Source organism: Corythoichthys intestinalis, chromosome 3 (assembly GCF_030265065.1).
Source record: "Corythoichthys intestinalis isolate RoL2023-P3 chromosome 3, ASM3026506v1, whole genome shotgun sequence".
Lineage (NCBI taxonomy): Eukaryota > Metazoa > Chordata > Actinopteri > Syngnathiformes > Syngnathidae > Corythoichthys > Corythoichthys intestinalis.
Window position 1 is genome coordinate 56398714 of NC_080397.1, and position 22409 is coordinate 56421122.

Consider the following 22409-nt stretch of genomic DNA (forward strand, 5'->3'; position numbering starts at 1 on the left):
ATGCCCCGCTTAAACAGATTAAAATGACAACACAGTGTCATGTCCACTTGTTACTTGTGTTTTTTGTTGTTTTTGTCACCTTCTGCTGGCGCTAGGGTGCGACTGATTTTATGGGTTTCAGCACCATGAGCATTGTGTAATTATTGACATCAACAATGGCGAGCTACTAGTTAATTTTTTGATTGAAAATTTCACAAATTAAATGGGGTTTTAATATAAAATGTCTATAACTTGTACTAACATTTATCTTTTAAGAACTGCAAGTCTTTCTATCCATGGATCGCTTTAACAGAATGTTAATGTTAATGCCATCTTGTTGATTTATTGTTATAATAAACAAATACAGTACTTATGTACAGTATGTTGAATGTATATTTACGTCTTGTGTCTTATCTTTCCTTTCCAACAATAATTTACAGAAAAATATGGCATATTTTAGAGATGGTTTGAATTGTGACTAATTACGATTAATTAATTTTTAAGCTGTGATTAACTCGATTAAAAATTTTAATCGTTTGACAGCCCTAAATTAATTATTTCAACAATCTCACAACTAGCCTTTGTGGCGTTCTCTTTCGACTCTCGGGCTCTTGCGAAAAACTGCTGCTGTAAATTTAAACTAGCTTCAAGTTGCTTCATTTTCTCGCTACGTATCTTCCCTGTAATCTTGTCGTACATGTCAGCATGTCTTGTTTGTTAATATCGCCTCACAATGAACTCTTTAAAAACAACTGTCTCTTTGCAAATGACGCAGACAGAAATTCAGTAGTCCACTTTCCACCTATCCTTGAAGCGTCGGCCGCCACAGTCAACTTTCTTGTTTTTGTTGATTGTCGCCATTTTAGAAATGGGGAATAAAGGGTAACGCGGGGTAATGTTGCTTAGAGTGCTGCTGCCTTTTAGTGGGTAAATGAGGAGCAGTATTTAGTGTGTAAGCTACTTCATATGCTGGTAGCAGTACTGCTGACCAATTTATTAAGTCTGTGTGCGGGCCAGACGTTATTGATTTTATGACAGAGGCTGGGAGCCGGATGAAATTTGACCACGGGCCGCATCTGGCCCCCGGGCCGGACTTTGGTCATGTCTGGGTTAAACTGTCTATGCTCGATTGGTAGGACAAAAAACAGGACCCTCAGTGGTCCTTGAGGAGGTTTGGACATCCCTGCCCTAGTCTTTACTCAACTTAACTACGCACATTTTAGAAAGTGGATAAAGCTGGTGCCCGGTGAAAACCCACACAAGCACAGGGATAACATGCAAAGTCCACAAAGGAAGGCTGGAGCTGAGTTTCAAACCCAAAACCCAAGAAAAGTGAGACACATTTAGGCTTCCCACCCGTCCCTTGAAATACGGAATCCTTCCGTAATTGGGAATTAAAAGTTGCGTTCTGTATTGAACCAATACGGAACGCAGTTTATTCCGTATTTCACAATTGTCCCATGGGTCGACCCCGCGCGACGCGCGGCTCCTGCGTGGCGGGCGACAGTGCGCCCAGCCAATGCACGTCTGTCACACACAAACACACGCCTGCGCTCATTAGTGACCACTGAGCCAACAATAATGAACAAAAAGGGCAGGAGATATTAAAGACAGCAAGATAGTTATCTGCCTGCCCGCTTCTGTCTGCCCTGCACTGCGCTCCACTTCCGGGTTCGTTGCCTAGTTACCTCGCTCTCTCTGCTCAGTGCACCGCCCCGCGCGTTTTCAAAACTAACATGTCTCTTCAACATTAGAAGTTCAGGACACCCCACGTCATCCTCAAAAGGGGAAACGTCTCCAAAAAATAGACTGGAGTGGCTCGATAGTGTCACTGATGATGATTATAACGCGAACTGCAAGGCAGGCAGGAAAGTTTTTGCAGTGTCTCACGGAAGGCTAAAACAGCATGCTGCAGGGGACCTCCACAAACGGAATAGAAAATCCCAGAAGAGCCTTCGTCACAATTCTTTGTACCTGAAACATCCCCTGAGCTTGATTTGGTATGTTATTATGCTCTTGTATATGTATAACATTTGGCTATATTTATATTTACCTTCATACATCTTGCATTGATAGGAGCATAGCGAGGCTATTTCAGTTGCTACTATGGTTGATTATTTTTAGGAATGTTGATTATTATTATTATTTTTTTTTTTTAAACATGCATTTATTATCTATCAATATGGAATGAATTTATGTCCCCATAAAAAACATGTTATTTTGTTACGCTAACTAATGCTACTCATTTGAAATTATTCCTAATAGATTAACAGCAAATAGACACTGAATAAATAGTCCTACTGCAAATATGTGCTATCTATTGATTGATTAATAGTGAATTTGGCATCATCCCACTCCTACCCTCTAAATTACTGCAGCTGAGGTGACACAGGTATACCACACAATAAAACGCAGCCAACCAGAGCTATAATAGCGCTGACTGTAGACACAGGCTCAATCAGAAGATTTTTATGTGATTCCAAAATGGTGAAGAAAATGACTTTGGGGAGAACAAGCAAGAGGCACTGTTGAAACAAGTCCTGGGTCCAAAGGCAGTGGGCGATGTGCTTAAGACGTCACCCATCTCCATACAGACCGATGCCCCGAATAAATTGAGCAGGAAGATGTTCCCCTTACTTCACTCCAGACTCTGGGCTCACCAACAAAATGCTGGACTTCATAGAGAATGCAGACGAGTCAGCTGCTGGAATTGTAGCTATCCTGGAACATTCCCTTAAGAAATTTGGCTTGTCAATGCATCACGTGACCGGATTCAGTGCCGACAACACAAATGTTAATTACGATATTCACAACTTCGTTTTCACTAACCTGCAGAAGAAGGAAAAAAATCTGCTGCAAGGAAACTGCCATGCCCACAAAGTGCACAATAGTTTTCTCATCTAAAAATACATACATTTCTATGCATTTTTTAGGAGTTTTGGGGATGCCCCTTTTTTTCGCCCGTAAGGCTTTGGGCGCGAGGGGGGGCGTCCCTTATTTCTATTTCTGAAAGGTGGCAACCCTAGACACATTTGTTAACCAGTCGTCCAAATTGATAATTTAATGAAATCATATTAACACCATTTACCTTTAACTAACTCTAAATTGTTTATTCCTGGCTATTTAAGAGAAACTCCAGACGTACGAGCAATATACGTACTGTATTAAATAAGTATATCACCTGGACGAAATTTGGTCATCCAGCAACCATTCTTTTGTGGATGTAATGGAAATTTGAGACTGAAGAGGGCGCGCTTTCCCTAAAGAAATGTGGAGGTGGTGCAACACTGATATTCTTCCCCGGTCCCGGCTGGGCGGAGTCGAGCCCGTGACCCGGTTCGTCATGGCGGCCAGAAAGCCTCGCTCGGTGGCCAACCCTTTGGAGTCCGCTATCACGTCACCGAGTGAGAAGATACTGAAAGAATGCCACAATTTGTACGTCGACAGCGAAAATGGTAACTAAAATGAAAACTGACTTGACCGTGCGTGAGTTTTGAGCTAACTTTGGCTTTGAATAAAATACACAGGTAGCCATGTTAAGATAGAACCATGTGTTTTTATTTGTGCTGCGGTTTAGGTAAGGTTATGGTGTACTGTATGCATTGATGTAATGAGAAGATATAGTTTCATATCTCGGCAGTTGTGCAGGCATGCGACATTTGACATTGGACACTGGTCGTCTTGAGCGGCTGTCACTGCACTTGTGCTCACGTGGGAATCTAGTGCTAAAAGACAAGTTCATTTTTAAAGAATTCCAGCAATTTTATATGAATTTTAAAAGAATAGCAGCATAAAAATAGAAATAAACAACAAGGATTCCATGTTTCATTGCCAAATTCCTTAGCACTTGTTGATGTTTGGATGTTACTTCATTTCATATTTTCCACTGTCAACCGAAATCCTATGTGAAATAACATTAAAGTACAGTAATGGCCAACATGGCCTCCTTTACAAATGGAGTGGTACCTCTACATACGAAGTTAATTCGTTCCAGGACCTTGTAAGTCGAAATGGTCGTATGTCGAGCTGGATTTTCCCATGAGAATACATTATAATTCCATTAATTCGTTCCACAGCCCGAAAACCGACACTAAATCCTTAATAAATACTGCTTGTACTATTACAAATGGCAATTACGTATAGCAAAACAAGTAAGTTAGAGATAAAAATCGGAATAGTAATATAATAATGACAATTCCTGTAATAATAATTAGGGTTGTTCCGATCATGTTTTTTTGCTCTCGATCCGATCCCGATCGTTTTAGTTTGAGTATCTGCCGGTCCGATATTTCCCCATCCGATTGCTTTTTTTTTGCTCCCGATTCAATTCCAATCATTCCCGAGAATTTTTCCCGATCATATACATTTTGGCAATGCATTAAGAAAAAAATGAACAAAACTCAGACGAATATATACATTCAACATACAGTACATAAGTACTGTATTTTTTATTATGACAATAAATCCTTAAGATGGCATTTACATTATTAACATTCTTTCTGTGAGAGGGATCCACGGATAGAAAGACATGTAATTCTTAACGGATAAAAGTGACTTTGTATATTGTGACTAAATATTGCCATCTAGTGTATTTGTTGAGCTTTCAGTAAATGATACTGTAGCCATTTAACTGTTTTGCCCAAATGCATGATGGGAAGTGCAACCATGATTGTGCGTAGTGGCACCAATTGATATATCTTCTCTGCGTTGGGAAATAACATATGGCGTTAAGAAAAAGATAAACTACGACCGTTCTTCCCCACATTGCTTCCCACAATATATCTAATTGTTGAGAGCGGGATCGTAAGGCTTTAGCCAATTAAGAAAAGGCTCCAAAGACTGCCAAAATTCTCTCTACTTATTGTACACTGCCTTTTAGCTCTATATGTAGGTAAAACGGCGCCATTATAGATTGAACGCGACGATGCTTGAGTGGGTCGAGCAGCGCATGCGTTAATTGCGTTAAATATTTTAACATGATTACTTTAAGAAACAATTAATTACTGCCGATAACGCGATAAATTTGATAGCCCTACTTTAAGCCAAAACTAAAGACTCTGGATGAGTGTAAGACATTTTGTCTGTAACGTTAAATACAATTAGAAAACAATTTAATTAAAAAAAAAAAAATTTTTTTTAAAAGGCATATTTTTTTTGCCGATTCCGATACTTTGAAAATGACGTGATCGGACCCGATCGATCGGGACATCTTTAATAATAATAAACCACGTGGCTGATGTGACAGAAAGGTGCAGTAGAGATTTTACTTTCTCTTTTAATGTTCAAAGCAATTGTATGTCGAGGTACCACTGTACGGGTAGTCCCCAGGTTATGAATGAGGTCCATTCCTACACTTACGACGTAACCCGAAATTCCACGTAAGTCGGAATCAATCCTTTAAGTGCCCCAAAATAACAATCCAAAAAGTCCAAAAGTATTGTATTGTATTTTTTTTTATAATGATGGATGATACACTGGCCTCTGGTGGCAGCGTTGGGTCTGACTGGACCGTCGCCTTATATGACCGAGAAGCAGATTCAGGCGTCTGACTGGATAATGGATAGCTGCACTCTGGTTTGGCCCACATAAGGCTGTAATTTATTTCAGCTAATATATGTTTGTGTATGCATTTGTAATTAAGTTTACAGCTACATATTGTCGAGTTACGCGTGAGCAATTTGATATCTGAATTGTAAATACGTTAGCATTCATAGCACTTAAGCTAGCGGACTTTTGTTAGGCAAATTAAGCTAATTGAATCTACTAAATTTACATTTTGATCAAACTAGATGGACGTTTGAACACCAATTGTTTTGGTTCAAGCGTTTTATTATTAAAATGCATGTAATTTTGAACATACAGTAAGTGTACATATGTTTCAGCTTTACAAATTGTCAAAAGTGAAGGAAGTAAAAATCACAAATGTTTGCTATCTGTTAAACTGAACAACTTGACGTTTAGTGAAGACAGAGCACGTCAAATGAATAAAAGTAAAAAATATGATTCTGTGAGGTAAGATAAGGTACTGCTTATGCAACTAAGACAAAAGAAAACTCTGTATGGAGTCTATATGGCGGACGAGACTCCGGCGTCGTAAAGTAAAGTCAAAATCACGTAAGTCGGGGACATCGTAAACCGTGGACTACCTGTACCTTTCATTTTGCATGTGCTGATCACCTTGATCGATACATTGCAATTGATTGATTGCCCTGTTAATGCATCCAGATGCGGGGCATGGACGATTCGATTCGATGCGGGCAACAAGCCGAATCCATTCAGCGCATTTTAAAACATATAAGTTAGGCCTGTCGCGATAACAAATTTTAGTGTGCGATAATTATTCTCATGAATTATTGCGATATGCGATATTATTGCGCCCCCCCCAATATTTTTTTTAACCAATTTACAATAACACAGTGAGAATACAGTATATATTAATAGATTAAGTACACCAATTTAAATGCGATAAATATTTACTCTCAAATTCAAAAATACTCTTAAAGAAATCACAACTAAAACAATAGACCATCCCTCTTAAGTAAAAATCAACAATATTGATACCGCACAGAAACACAGAATAAATAAAATGTGTTTAAAAAAAAAAAAAAAAAATTGCACTTAATAACTTAAGCATTTAGGCAAATGAAAACTTTTCCCGTCATAGCTTCTGCAATGGTGTTCCATAGGGATGCAACGATACAGTTAAGTCAAGGTTCGGTATGATTTTTGATACGGGGGACACGATTTTGGATCCGATTCAATACATTTAATGCTCTGTAAAAAAATAACAATTATATTTTTTGTTTCGTTTTTTGTTGTTGTTGTTGTTTTTTTGTTGTTGTTTTTGCTAACGAGCAAAAATTAAATTGCCATCATATAAACATGCATTTTAGTGCATAATATTTCTGTGCTTACTTTTTACTGATATGAAAAAAATTTATATAAAAGTGCTGAGAACAATCTTTACTGTTTGTAAAGTGAGGCAGGGCACACTGTTGATTGCTACAGCTCTCTTAGCAGTTAGGTTTACTACATGAGCAAGACATCCTATTTGTGGTCCGAATCCACCTGTGTCACGTACTGAATTAACAATATTTGCAACATTATCTATAGTCAATGGTATGGATTGATTTGGCCTTCTTAACTTCCATTCAGTCATGACAGTTTAGAATTCATCGATGTAGTATATGGACTACGTGTCCCAGAATCACTCTGGGCTCACGTAGCCAATGGCATGGGACGTAGCACATCTAGTTTGCCATTTCATGATATCTAATGTGTGGGCGCATTGAAAAAGTTAGCAAGCGCCGCTGAAGTCACCTCTGCTCATTACTACTCACAACCAGCATTTGACAATCGACTTTCATAAACAGGACGCGTTTGAAGCACAACGCTCTTAATTTCTCGCAGCTGTTCGTTGTCAAAGCGATGTTGTTCGTCGCAGCCAAGTCGGTAACAATGTTTTGGCGGACTTTGTTGTAAATATCTGGCGTTGTGCTGAAAAATAGCCGCCCCGCGTGAAATGTCACTCCTGACGGGAGTGGCCACACGTCAACAGCACCGGCGCGCCGTAGATGGTCCACAGTCACTCCGGAGCACTGACGTGGCCGGTATACGTTGAACAATAGGATATAATGGGAACGATTGGCTCCGGCGCTAGTTTTTGCCGGACCTGGAACGAAGATGCATTTTGCGCAGTTGGTAACGAGGAATCCGAACTTTTAACAGCACGTCTGCCGCACGCGCGCACGTACGTGCACGCGAGGCGATAAATCGCAGCGGAAAAATTACCGCCTTCTTTTTTATATATCGCGCGATCAATGGAATTATTGCATATTGCGACAGGCTTAATATAAGTACGTTCAAAAATCTTCCCTGAGCAATTCCGGTGATGCAACGGATTTGGTTTCCCCATTTGTATTATCATTCTCATGTTTCATTTTTTACACACCACATATATTTCTGGTCAAGTTTTCCACCAACCTCGTAGAAGCCAAAATGTCTCCAGATGTCTGCTTTCAATGTCTTAGGTGCATCAATAATCTTTCTCGCTCCCTCTTTCTCCGCTTCAGCCATTGTTATGTTATGTCCTATCTTTTAGAGGTTGGATCTTGTGCCCGAACCCGATTTTGGACCCGACCCAACTCGGGTCGGGCCATAATGTTAAGCATTCACGTTCGGGTCGTGTCGGGCCACCGCGCCGGACTAATAAATCATTTTAAGAAAAAAAAAAAAAGGATAAAACCGAGAGCAGGCTCTCTGTATTGTGCATTTGCTTGTGCACGCACATGAACGCCGTGGCCCGCTTGTTTTTTTTTTTTATATTAAACTTTCCCAGCGTTATTTCGTTGTTTAAATGCTTTTATAATGATTATAAAAATATGTAGACTATTTAAACATTAAGAAAACTTGCGTTTTTTTTCTGCCAACTGAGAATTCGTTACAAAAGACACTTTTATTTATGCACACAAAGGCAACGCAAATGTGATCCTTTTGAATCTTCTCCTCTTTGTGTCTGCAAAACCGCATGTTTTTTTTTTTTTTTTTTTAAATATTAAACTTTCCCGGCGTTATTTGGTTGTGTAAATGCTTTTATAATGATTATAAAAATATGTAGACTATTTAAACATTAAGAAAACTTGTGTTTTTTCTGCCAACTCGAAGACATGAAAATAAATTGCTGCTGCGTTTTTTTATTTCCGCGTCACTCCAAAACAAAAACAAAAATTTGTGTTTTTCGGGCTGGGCCTGCAAATCTAGTTAATTGATCGGGCTCAGGACGGGTCTGGCTTTAATATCAGCGCGCTGTGTCTGGTCGGGCTGGATTTTTTAGGCCCGATCTAACCTCTATTGCACATACAGTGCCTTGCAAAAGTATTCGGCCCCCTTGAATCTTGCAACCTTTCGCCACATTTCAGGCTTCAAACATAAAGATATGAAATTAAATTTTTTTGTCAAGAATCAACAACAAGTGGGACACAATCGTGAAGTGGAACAACATTTATTGGATAATTTAAACTTTTTTAACAAGTAAAAAACTAAAAAGTGGGGCGTGCAATATTATTCGGCCCCTTTACTTTCAGTGCAGCAAACTCACTCCAGAAGTTCAGTGAGGATCTCTGAATGATCCAATGTTGTCCTAAATGACCGATGATGATAAATAGAATCCACCTGTGTGTAATCAAGTCATGCACCTGCTCTGTGATAGTCTCAGGGTTCTGTTTAAAGTGCAGAGAGCATTATGAGAACCAAGGAACACACCAGGCAGGTCCGAGATACTGTTGTGGAGAAGTTTAAAGCCGGATTTGGATACAAAAAGATTTCCCAAGCTTTAAACATCTCAAGGAGCACTGTGCAAGACATCATATTGAAATGGAAGGAGCATCAGACCACTGCAAATCTACCAAGACCCGGCCGTCCTTCCAAACTTTCTTCTCAAACAAGGAGAAAACTGATCAGAGATGCAGCCAAGAGGCCCATGACCACTCTGGATGAACTGCAGAGATCTACAGCTGAGGTGGGAGAGTCTGTCCATAGGACAACGATCAGTCGTACACTGCACAAATCTGGCCTTTATGGAAGAGTGGCAAGAAGAAAGCCATTTCTCAAAGATATCCATAAGAAGTCTCGTTTAAAGTTTGCCACAAGCCACCTGGGAGACACACCAAACATGTGGAAGAAGGTGCTCTGGTCAGATGAAACCAAAATTGAACTTTTTGGCCACAATGCATAACGATATGTTTGGCGTAAAAGCAACACAGCTCATCACCCTGAACACACCATCCCCACTGTCAAACATGTTGGTGGCAGCATCATGGTTTGGGCCTGCTTTTCTTCAGCAGGGACAGGGAAGATGGTTAAAATTGACGGGAAGATGGATGCAGCCAAATACAGGAACATTCTGGAAGAAAACCTGTTGGTATCTGCACAAGACCTGAGACTGGGACGGAGATTTATCTTCCAACAGGACAATGATCCAAAACATAAAGCCAAATCTACAATGGAATGGTTCAAAAATAAACGTATCCAGGTGTTAGAATGACCAAGTCAAAGTCCAGACCTGAATCCAATGGAGAATCTGTGGAAAGAGCTGAAGACTGCTGTTCACAAACACTCTCCATCCAACCTTACTGAGCTCGAGCTGTTTTGCAAGGAAGAATGGGCAAGAATGTCAGTCTCTCGATGTGCAAAACTGATAGGAACATACCCCAAGCGACTTGCAGCCGTAATTGGAGCAAAAGGTGGCGCTACAAAGTATTAACGCAAGGGGGCCGAATAATATTGCACGCCCCACTTTTCAGTTTATTTGTCAAAAAAGTTTAAATTATCCAATAAATGTTGTTCCACATCACGATTGTGTCCCACTTGTTGTTGATTCTTGACAAAAAATTAAAATTTTATATCTTTATGTTTGAAGCCTGAAATGGGGCGAAAGGTTGCAAGGTTCAAGGGGGCCGAATACTTTTGCAAGGCACTGTATATAGTGGGCTAGGCCTACATTTTACCTTTGTTCTACATTGCAATTTAGTTGATGTTTTCTTTGCAACTGAACTGATCCCTGGATTGATATTGCGATAAAGATGCTGCTGCACTACCATATTTTCTTTGTCGTTTGCTTTAATATTTACATGAATATTTTTATTGATGGGTCGTTGTGACTAAAATACAGTGAGTGTTATTACTGATTTTGCACAGGAGTTCAGATGTTACACTGTGTGAAAGGCTGCTACTGTGTGTAAAAAATAAAAAAAGTGAAAGCCCTGGTCTCATTCAAAGCACTAATTAAATGCTCTGATCTGTTTTTGTTTTTTTTTAATATATATATCTGAAAGTATTTTCATTTGACTTCAACCAGCAGTGACACAAGAGCCAATAAAAAGTTGTTTAATGTCTGACCGCTTGTGTTGCCTCCTGATTCACAAAAAATATGTTTTGCTTTAGAATTTTAATGCATCCCAGGCTTTAATGCATCGCGATGCATTGCCGAATCGAACCGAATCGAATCGTGACCCTCTGAATCGAATCGAATCGTGGCCCTCCGAATCGTAATCGAATCGAATCGTGAGGGCAGTGCCGATGCACACCTCTACTTACCGCGTTAGTGGCAGTCAATGAACGTGTTTCCAGTGGAAATGCCCGCGTTTCTTATGATGGCTATATGTTTGCAAATGTGTCTTCCAGGTCTGGTCAAGATTGCCAGCAGCCTAGGCGTTCGTCTCTTGCCCCCCAGAAAAAAGATCACTGTGATGATCATGGGAAACCACTCTGCTGGAAAGAGCTCCTTCATCAACTGGTAAAATATCAACATTCTTGTGCTTGCAAGCCTTCAACAGTGTAACCAGATGTTTTGTGTTCGTCTAAAAGGAAATTGGGCATTTCTGCAGAAATTGAACCTTGGTATGAGTCATGTTAATGTGAATGTTGGAAAAATGAGAACAGATTTTGATGGCAAGGCAAATTTATTTATATAGCACAATTCAACGCAAGGCAATTCATAGTGCTTTACATCCCATGAAGATCATAAAAATCACATTAAATCAATACAATGTAAAAACAAAGACAATTGAAACAGGAAATAAAATTATAGATAAAAATCGCATTTAATCACGAATAGAATAAGAGAAAAAAAATAAATACTACTAATAATAATAATGATTGAAATCAGCAATGGAGATAAAGCACAAGCAGAAAGCAAATAGCTTGAAATATATAGACAGTTATGGATATGCTGTGCTAAACAAAAGCGTTTTTAGCCCTGATTTAAAGGAGCGAACAGTTTGAGCATACTTCAGACCTTCAGGTAACTTGTTCTTGAGGTGAGGAGCATAATAACTAAATGCTGCCTCACCCTGCTTGATTCTTGTTCTTGGAACATAAAGGAGACCGGCTCCAGACGACCTTAGGGGTCTAGATGTTTCATAGTGAAGGAATTCAGCCCCCCCGGTCAAGCCGCGGAAACAGTGACAGCCGAACCAAATGGTGTTCTGTTGGCACCGCTCCCGCAAGTCGGCCGGGAGGGGCCAATCCCGCGCGTTCACTCCGATGTTAACCCTTTGTACTGACTTCATTTTGAACGGTTCAAAGAAGGCTCACCGAAAACAGGTTGACAATGTATTCGTCAACAATGGTCAAAAACAAGGCAAAACAGATGACGGAGATACAATGCTGGATCCAGGGTCGGCAAAACAACGGATACAACGGAAAGTTCCCAAGAAGCGACAGTTGTTATCTAAATGTTCAGTCTTTTGAAAGCCTTCGCGGGGACGGGCGGTGGGCATGAAGAAGGGTGTGAAGAAGGAAGAAGGGTGTGTGTGGGATTATTGTCTTTTGTTGATTGGAGGATTTTGTAGTTCCTGTTGTCCGGGAAACGAGGATGTGGATCCAGCCCCTCAGCGTCAAAGGGGGCTTTTCGGGTCTTGTCAGTTGTGTTATCAGTTGGATATCTGGCGTTCTCCGATGCTACTTGTTTTAGGACAGAAAACCCTGCTATTTGTCCTGGAGTGCCCGGGAGAACTGATTGCGAGAGTTGGTGCGTCAATCTTGCTCATGATGCACGTTGGGCTTCTGTGATAAGATGGCGTTGTGTATCTTTTATGCCCTCTATTCTGCTTCTTTTCTTTAAACTATTGTATAAGTGCTATTTATTTTATAGTAGGTGTGTTAGAGTAATACAAACAGTTATATGGTGTGTGTGAGAAAGGTAACTATTCCCTTCAATAGGAATCTAACAAATCAAGCATGTATTTGGTCCAAGGCTATTAAGTGTTTCGTAGACGAGCAGTAGTATTTTGTAGTTTATCCTTTGACTCACTGGAAGCGAGTGTAACGATTTCAAAACCGGTGTAATGTGGTCCAGTTTCCTTGTATTTGTGAGGACTCTGGCCACAGCATTCTGTACTAGCTGCAGCTTCCTGACTGATTTTTATCAAGACCTGTAAATATACCGTTGCAATAGTCCAAACTACTGAAAATGAATGCATGCATAAGTTTTTCCATGTCTTGTTGAGTCAGAAGCCCTTTAATTCTGGCTACATTTTTTAGGTGGTAATAAGCAGATTTAGTGACTGACTTTAGATGGCTATCGAATTTTAGGTCTGAGTCAATAATTACGCCAAAATTTCTGACTTGAATTGTAGCTTTAAGTGACATTGTGCTAAGGTGCCTGCTTATCTTTGACCTTGAATTTTTTGGCCCAAAAATGATCCCTTCTGTCTTCTCCACATTTAACTGGAGAAAATTCTGGCGTATCCATTCATTGATTTGATGAATGCATTGACTCAGGGACACTAAGGGACTATAATCATGTGGGGACACAGAAATGTAGAGTTGTGTGTCATCTGCATAGGTGTGATGGGAGATATCATAGTGTTCCATAATCTGAGCTTCGGGAAGCATATAGATGTCAAATAAGAGTGCTCCAAGAATTGACCCTTGAGGGACTCCACACAGGGCTCTCCAAAGCATTCATTACTTTTGAAAGTGAGCACAGCAGCAGAAAAGAAAATCTCTAAAGCGATAATAAGCTTCATAGTTCTACACATGCGTTTGAAGTTGCTATCCATTGATGTCTCACGTCACATTAAGTACTGTGGATTTGAGCATGAGTAGTTTGGAGTTACAGTAACGAAGCGAGCAGTATAAAAAATAAAGTAGCATTTACATGCATACACGTGCATTTGCTGTGGTTTAGTACAATATATTTATTGCACGACTAGTAGTCTTATTTTAAGTTTTAGGAGAGAATGAATAGCCTTATAGAGGCTTCACTAGTTTTGGCGAAAACAAAATAGCTTTTTGTTGTGAACTACTGTTCCACACAAACGTGCATCGAGATCTCATTTAGCTTAGCAATTGGTGGCGTGAGATTCGTTTTTCGAGTGTTGTGTGTGTCTACGTCCAAAAATCAGAATGCTATGACGACGCCAGTTCTCACTCCTGCCGAGAACGCGCTCTTCCAGTTGCAGTTTTAAGGGGAGCGGGGGCACTGGCCCAATCTTTAATTTGAATGGCCCCGGAAGTGGTCCGGTTCCCATTTTACTACAAAGCATGGCAATCGGCAATAGGGCTGCAGCTATCGGTTATTTTAGCAGTCGAATAATCAATGAACTATTTAGTTCGAGTAATTGGATAAGGAACATAAAAAATTAAAATACCTGAGCTGAGCCTCAAATGGTATAAAAAAAAAAAAAAAATTACGATCAGAGTACAACAAAAGAAAAATGGTCTAACTTACATAGCAAAAGTCCGCTAGCTTAAATGCTATAAAATGCTAACGTGTTTTTTTTTTACAATTCTCTTAACTAATTCTTCAAACACATATACCCACAAAAAATGGCTAAATATGTCTATAAACAAAATTATGAAGAATTAAAAAAACTACCTCAAACAACAACTTTGCTTCTGTTGGTCTTAACAGGGAGAAGCTGGATTCGGCCATGTGAAATGAGTTATGTCATATTCACTGTTGCCACTAGAGGGCAGTGTACCCACCCAAATCAATAAAACTCAATGCAAACACTTTCAAAACAAACCAGTATAACGCCACTTTAAACAAATACTCAAAGCAGCAAAATTTAATTTAAATCTTTTTCTAATTAAATTACTCGAGTTGATCGATTAATTGTTCAGCACTAATCGACGAATCCTTCTTTTCTGAAGTGAGAGAATGAGATCATTTTGTTTGTAGAGAATGTTAAATATTAATGCTACTTTTGTGTTTAAAATGGCTTTTCAACAGAGTGATCACATTTATTGTTCCTTGTATTGTATCGCTATATAAATAAATTTGCCTTGCCTTATTTGCAAACATTATGATTAAATTTGAATTATTACAAACTTGACTGGTTTTTACCAGTAGTAGTTCTTACGAGATGTTTTTACCACTTCATGCAGGATAATCTGCGTATTACCTTGTTGACCAAAACAAACATTGCACAAAGATAGCAGCAACACTTGACCCCTGAAGGTTACCTGGGGCCCCCTTCTTGGCCCCTGTTTAAGAAAAATCCTAGAAACGTCAATACACATCCGAAGGGATTTCAGAATCTGCATCTTTCAAACTAAATTTCTTGAACCTACGGGGTTGCTTTCGGTACATCCCTAGTAATAAAGATACAAAAAGTTCAGGAATCTTCAATCCAAGGTTGATAAAGCACTGCTTCCAAAGTTCAGTAAATGCAACGTAGACATTGAGAATATGTATTTGCTTGTTTTTCAGGTATGTAGAAGAGCACATCCAAAAAACTGGCGTTGCCATCGAAACACAGGGCTTTACATTCATCACAAGTGGGCGCAAAAGAGAATCATTGACGGTAAGAAGTCTATGCAACACTGACAATTTTGAAGGAATGCTTCAATCCAATGTTGCGTTGTGAAATTCTTACGTCCCTTATGCAAATTGCTGATTAGATCCAGTCTTTTTTTTGTATGTGCATGTATTACATTTCTCAATGGGCATGCTTGGCAAATCAGTACTTTTCTTTGGCAAAGGCATGACCACACCCATACATAGCGGTATATAAATACATTTTCAAAGGTCTATTGTGGCTTAGTTGATGACCTCTGATTTTGGGAGGATTCGAAAAGGATTTTACCTCTAAGGAAGAATGACATAAATCAGGGGTGTCCAAACTTTTTGCCAAGAGGGCCAGATTTGGTGTGGTAAAAATGTGGGGGGCCGACCTTGGCTGACGTCCTTTATGCAGAACAATATATTTAAGCAAATTTTAGCAGGCCATTCTGTGTGTCACATTTGTTTTATTATATTTTCTAGATTAATAATTTCAACAATCTCGCAACTAGCGTTCTCTTTCGACTCTCGGGCTCTTGCGAAATACTGCTGCTGTGAAATTAAACTAGCTTCAAAAGTTGCTTCAATTTCTCACTGCATATCTTCCCTGTAATCTTGTCGTACGTGTTAGCGTGTCATGTTTGGTAATATCGCCTCACATTGAATTCTTTAAAAACAGCGACTGTCTTTTTGCAAATGAGGCAGACACAGTTGTTGCATATTTCATTGAAGAAATAGTCCAATTTCCACCTATCCTTTAAGCGTCAGCCGTCACAGTCAACTTTTTTGTTGTTGTTGATTGTCGCCATTTTAGAAAATTGGAAGTCAAGGATCACACGGGGTAATGTTGCTTAGAGTGCTGCTGCCTTTTAGTGGGTAAATGAGGAGCAGCATTTAGTGTGTAGGCTACTTCATATGTTGGTAGCAGTACTGCTGACCAATTTATTAAGTCTGTGTGCGGGCCAGACAATATTGATCTTATGAGAGAGGCTGGGGGCCGGATGAAATTTGACCACGGGCCGCATTTGGCCCCCAGGCCGCACTTTGGACATGTCTGACATAAAGAGTACACCGCAGGCTGAAATTATTCAGGTAACATTTTTCATACTTGTCGTACATGTATGAAAATAATGATATTTAAAAAACAACTACCAACTACCAAAACTATGATAGCAAGTGATCTTATTATTACAACTTTGAATGTAAATATCAAATTTATATTTACATATACATACAGTGGGGCAAATAAGTATTTAGTCAACCACACTTGAAAATATTAGAGAGGCCTGTAATTGTCAACATGGTTAAACTTCAACCTTGAGAGACAGAAAGTGGAAAAAAAAATCGAGAAAATCACATTGTTTGATTTTTAAATAATTTATTTACAAATCATGGTGGAAAAAATGTATTTGGTCAATACCAAAAGTTCAATTCAATACTTTGTTATGTACCCTTTGTTGGCAATAACGGAGGCCAAACATTTTTTGTAAGCTTTTCACACACTGTTGCTGGTATTTTGGCCCATTCCTCCATGCAGATCTCCTCTTGAGCAGTGAGGTTTTGGGGCTGCCGTTGGGCAACACGGACTTTCAACTCCCTCCGCAGATTTTCTATGGGGTTGAGACTTGGAGACTGTCTAGGCCACTCAAGGACCTTGAAATGCTTCTTACGAAGCCACTCCTTTGTTGCCCTGGCTGTGTGTTTGGGATCATTGTCATGCTGAAAGACTCAGCCACGTCTCATCTTCAATGCACTTGCTGATGGAAGGAGATTTTCACTCAAAATCCCTCGATACATGGCCCCATTCATTCTGTCCTTTACACAGATCAGTCATCCTGGTCCCTTTGCAGAAAAACAGTCCCAAAGCATGAATTTTCAACCCCAATGCTTCACAGTTGGTATGGTGCAATACAGTATTCTTTTTCCTCAAAACAAGAGAATTTGTGTTTCTACCAAAAAGTTCTATTTTGGTTTCATTTGACCTTAACACATTCTCCCAGTCCTCTTCTGGATCATCCAAATGCTTTCTAGCGAGCCGCAGATGGGCCTGGACGTGTACTTTCTTCAGCAGGGGGACACGTCTGGCAGTGCAGGATTTGAGTCCCTGGCGGCGCATTGTGTTACTGTGGTCCCACCTCTCTGTTGGTCATTCACTAGGCCCCCCCCCCGTGTGGTTCTGGGATTTTTTCTCCCCTTTCTTATCATTTTGACGCCACAGGGTGAGGAGGGAGTTGAAAGTCCGTGTTACCCAATGACAGCCCCAAAACATCACTGCTCTAGAGGAGATCTGCATGGAGGAATGGGCCAAAATACCAACAACAGTGTGTGAAAAGCTTGTAAGAGTTACAGAAAACGTTTGGCCTCTGTTATTGTCAACAAAGGGTACATAACAAAGTGATGAGATGAACTTTTCGTATAGACCAAATACTTCTTTTCCAACATGATTTGCAAATAAATTCGTTAAAAATCAAAATACTTTTTTTTTTTTTTTTTTTTTTTTTGTTTTTTTTGTTTTAAACCTGTCCTGTTCAGCTGTTTGACACAGAGAATGGAAGTCTAAGTGCCCGGATTCTGAACAGTTTTAATGTTTCACATTGAGAGTCTGACATACTCCCATTGTGATCATTCAAAATACCTTTTTATTATGACAAAGCAGCGAACAGGAAGGGATTATGGGGGGACAGAAGAAAAGAAATACAGGAGAAGAAGGAAAAGAAACACATACACAAACAACAACAAGAAATACATTGAACATCTAAACTAGTTACTAATATGCTGGTGCTATCGTCAGCGAGATGTATTTCCGGTTTACACCATGTGGGGGCCTATTGGCCAGTGAAAGAGGAGAATGGGGGTGGGGGTGTCTATAAGCCTATAGGCTAAGTGATTGAAAGGGGTAGAGTGTACACAAATCAGTTCTGTGATCTAGAACCCAGTAATCGTGTGAATCTCCTATGAGCGTAAGCCCGTTGGCGACCAACCCTACGCCGCCGCATCGCCAATCCCGGCACCGGACCCCCAACCCGAGCATGCCCTACCACATCCAGCAGCACGCAGGCCCCAGCGGGCGCGCAACAGCCACGCAGACGGGCGGAGAAGCCGCGCGGGCGCCAACCCAGGGCCACGGACCCCCCCCGCCAGCCCGGGCAGGGAGGGCAGGCGGGGGGGGTGGGGGGGCCATGCGCAGCCCATCCCTCCTCCCGCAGCCCAGCAAAGGAGCCATCGTCCCCTCCCCCCCCCCCCCCGGGACCCAAATCAAACAATGTGATTTTCTGGGGTTTTTTTTCCACATTCTGTCTCTCATGGTTGAAGTTTACCCATGTTGAAAATTATAAGCCTCTCTACATTTTTCAAGTGGGAGAACTTGCACAATTCGTGATTGACTAAATACTTATTTGTATATATTTTCCAATGCTAAATCTGAATCAATACATTGAACGCACACACAAAAAAAGCGTTTTTTCACTTATCGCGGTGGGTTCTGGTCCCCATTAACAGCGAAAAACAAGGGATCACTGTATACAACTTTTTTCATTTTTTTCACATACTGTACTTAAGCACATTGTGCAAAATGTTACAATGGCTGAAAATGCTATTTATTATTATAATAATTATTATAATAAGCCTCTTCTTTTTTTTTTTTTTTTTTTTTTTGCTAACACTTATACCTTGGTATTGTATTTTATTTTTGGTTATGATGCTGGTGCAGAGTTACTTCTAAGAGTAGTTTTATTAAGCCATACCGTCCCTGACAAAAGTCTTGTCGCTTATCCATTTTGTAGAAACAAATGCTAATGACCTGCCTTTAATTATTCAATTGTTTTCTGAAATGGCTCATATAAAACTAAAACCCTCCAAAATGATGTTGAATGTAGAACATTTTGGCAAGACAAATGTTTTTTCCATGTCCTACAATGGGACTTGAATTCACACATACACCCACTACCGTATTTTTCGGACTATAAGTCGCAGTTTTTTTTCATAGTTTGGCTAGGGGTGCGACTTATACTGCGGCGCGACTTATATGTGAAATTATTAACATATTATTATATCACTTCACATGTTATTTTGGGGTTTTGGAGTGACATTGATGGTTTGGTAAACTTGTTAGCATGTTCTTTATGCTATAGTTATCTGACTAACTCTTAATAGCTATCTTACCTTAACATACCGGCCACGTTCACATTTCGTTGTCCATGCATCATGTAACATTATCATACTGTCCACTTATTCACCATGTTGTTCTCTATTGTATTTTTATTTTAAATTGCCTTTCAAAATGACATATCTGTTCCATGTGTTGGATTTTATCAAGTAAATTTCCCTCCATAATGCAACTTATACTCCAGTGTGACTAATGTATGTTTTTTACCTCTTCGTTGGGCATTTTATGGCTGGTGCGACGTATACTCAGGTGCGACTTATAGTCCGAAAAATACGGTAATTCTATACAGTACAAGCGTATAAACTATTCCTTACCCAGGAGGCACCTGCTTTCTCTGCATGTGTTTTCCTTCTGCAGTTTTGAAGATGAAAACGAATAATTAGCAGTGCAAGCACTCACAGCGGAGATGGCTGGCTGCTCATAACAAGATCAATTCTCTCACTCTTTCGTTCTTTCTTTTTCACAGGGGAATGCCACGTTACATCTCTACCCCCATTTTCGACCACTCCTTGAGTTTAAAGGTAAGCCTCGCTATATAGTCTTACTGCACGGAACTCGCGCTATAGAAAGAAGATAATTGTTCTTCGTGCGTCAACCGAGGTCCAGCGACTGGGGATGGCGAGGCGATCGTGTCAGGGCGTGACAAGGTTGGGATGCATGGGTGGGGACATTTAAGGAAGGAGGGGGCAGTGACGTGTGCCTGTGCAGTGGGATTGACGGTTCACTGGGCGCTGGCAGTATGGTGAGAGAAACAGGGCGGTGGGAACGGGCTGCTGAGAAATGACCAACCGTCAGAGACAGCACGTAGGACAGGTCCTCCGCTCTGGAATACAAGCCTTCTTTATTTTTTGATCCTCAACGCCGCCGCTTGGAATCACCCTATAGCAGGCATATGTTTACTCTGCACAGCAACTAAGGATGACTCATCAGAAATGCAGTATAGGACCTTATGGGAGAAGCTGCTGATTATTCAATGAAGTGTTGTCTCATTCTACGCAATGAGTTTTGAGAACTAATTGTTTCTTGTTGGACCTGTCGAGTCAAAAAAGTTCTTTTCTCAGCAATATTACAGCTTCATACATCCATGGGATAACTTTACCACTTAAAAGCCTTTAAAAAAAAGTCATGGTTGTTGCTAATTTGATGTTGGAACAGGGCTCAATGAGTTTTTTCCTATTTTGGAGTGTGGACAGAGAATTGTCTTCTCACGTCACGTATCTTAAGGATACTGCATGCAGAATACGCCTTTTCGCTTCCATGCTATTTGATGACTGTATTGATATGGTGGTCATGCCGACGTGATCAACATAAAGGAATGCTAATGAGCAAGCGCAAACATCTTTGCTGTGTGCAGCACAAGGATGTGATTTGTGTTGCCGCTTAACACCTGCTTCGCTCCTTGTGCGTGTGTAGAGGGAGGGTGTCAATAGTGGTGTGTGTGTGTGGTGGGCACGTCTCAATAGTGCTCCTGTTCTAGTGGGAGTATTGAAATCTCACAGTGCGTTGCCTCACAGTCGTTCTTCACTGGCTAGCTTTATGTCCCACGCCCTATGCTAAAGCTGCCAGTTGAAGAGCTGTTGTGTGTAACCATGACAACAGAATTCTCTACAGAGGGGATGGCGAAAAACTGACTAAGCAAATTCACTTACAGGGTGTGTTGAAATTTTTTGTCATTGATTTTTCACTCCAGAAAGTTATGATCTGTTTTTACTTTCTAAATGTTATTTAAAGAGCATACGACAGGAGATAAAAAGTCTTAAATGGCATTATTATGTGAGTTAGAATCATATTTTGAGACGATTTGACGATATACAACAATTTAGCAAAGCGCAGATGACGAGAAATTAGTCTTTTAATCTGTCGGTTAGCCACGCCTACCATTATAGGGCTCTAGCGTCCCCAACAGGTGGATGACGTCAGGGGGAGTCTGGGCTCATCGGTTTTACTATTCAGCCCATTGAGGGGGAATTATTCAGAACGAGGAAAACGCGACGAAAAGAGACGCAAAATGTCATTTTTTCAGTCTCTCTACCCCGATATTTTTACAGGATATTCTTTTTATCCAAGTATTTTTCCCCAATAGCTAAATAAATGGCTTGAGAAGGACCATTCAGCCCGTCGAGGGGGAACTATTCACAACGAGGAAAACGCGACGAAGAGAGCTGCAAAATGTCTTTGTTTCTGTCTCTTTACTTCAATATTTTTACAGGATATTCTTTTTATCCAAGTATTTTCCCCAATAGCTAAATAAATGGCATGGTAAATAAATAACAGTCTTGTGCTAAATGGAATGTGAAATAATAAAAACGCACTTATTCAGGACGACATGGCAAAATTACTCCATAATGGTCAAAACTGTCGACTTCACCTTTACTGTCGCACCTCCCGAACGATATTTTATGACACCTAAATCGGACATATATATTATTTCCCCTGCCCGGCTTCGGAGAATGTAAACAAACCAAGAGGCGTGACAGCTAGCCGACATGCTAACCCGAACCGAGTGATGTTTCAAAGTCTCGAAGCGGAAAATCACACATAACTAGCCCGGATGTTTTGACATGACGACTGGGTTGTCGATTGTCTTCGCCGGAGAGCAATTGACAGCTCGTTCCCCAAAGGAGGGCGGCTGCAGTTGTTGTGCAGCTAACATGCAGCTAATGTGCATGAGGAGAGCTTTTTACATGCCTATCAATGATCAATCGTAAAGTAGTCCTTAATTTAAAGAAAGTTTGTAGTGCTTACTTTGTAATCACTGTATTTGCAGCTATTTTTAACTCAAAGTTGCAATTTCTGATCGGTCGGAAAATTTGACAGAACACCGGGCACATGAGCACAATAAGCCGAATATAGTGCTCTCCCGGTGGGTGGATGTGCGACAAGCCGCCGGTGTTGTGCCGAAAAATAGCCGCCCCGCATGCATGTCAGCCACAAAATGCAAGCCACCTACTTATTAAAATGATCCCTGTATTTGAC

The 22409-nt window shown here is 40.3% G+C and overlaps 1 protein-coding gene across 1 annotated transcript in view; it reads left to right on the forward strand.

Moving 5' to 3' along the window:
• Positions 1-3306: 3306 nt before the first annotated feature.
• Positions 3307-22409, forward strand: part of LOC130913753 (uncharacterized) — a 43407-nt gene continuing 24304 nt past the window's right edge. The window contains exons 1-4 of the mRNA XM_057832584.1: positions 3307-3434; positions 11161-11272; positions 15197-15290; positions 19900-19954. Of these exons, the coding sequence (XP_057688567.1) occupies positions 3323-3434; positions 11161-11272; positions 15197-15290; positions 19900-19954 (373 nt within the window). The 5' untranslated portion in view covers positions 3307-3322. The remainder of the gene's footprint in view (positions 3435-11160; positions 11273-15196; positions 15291-19899; positions 19955-22409) is intronic.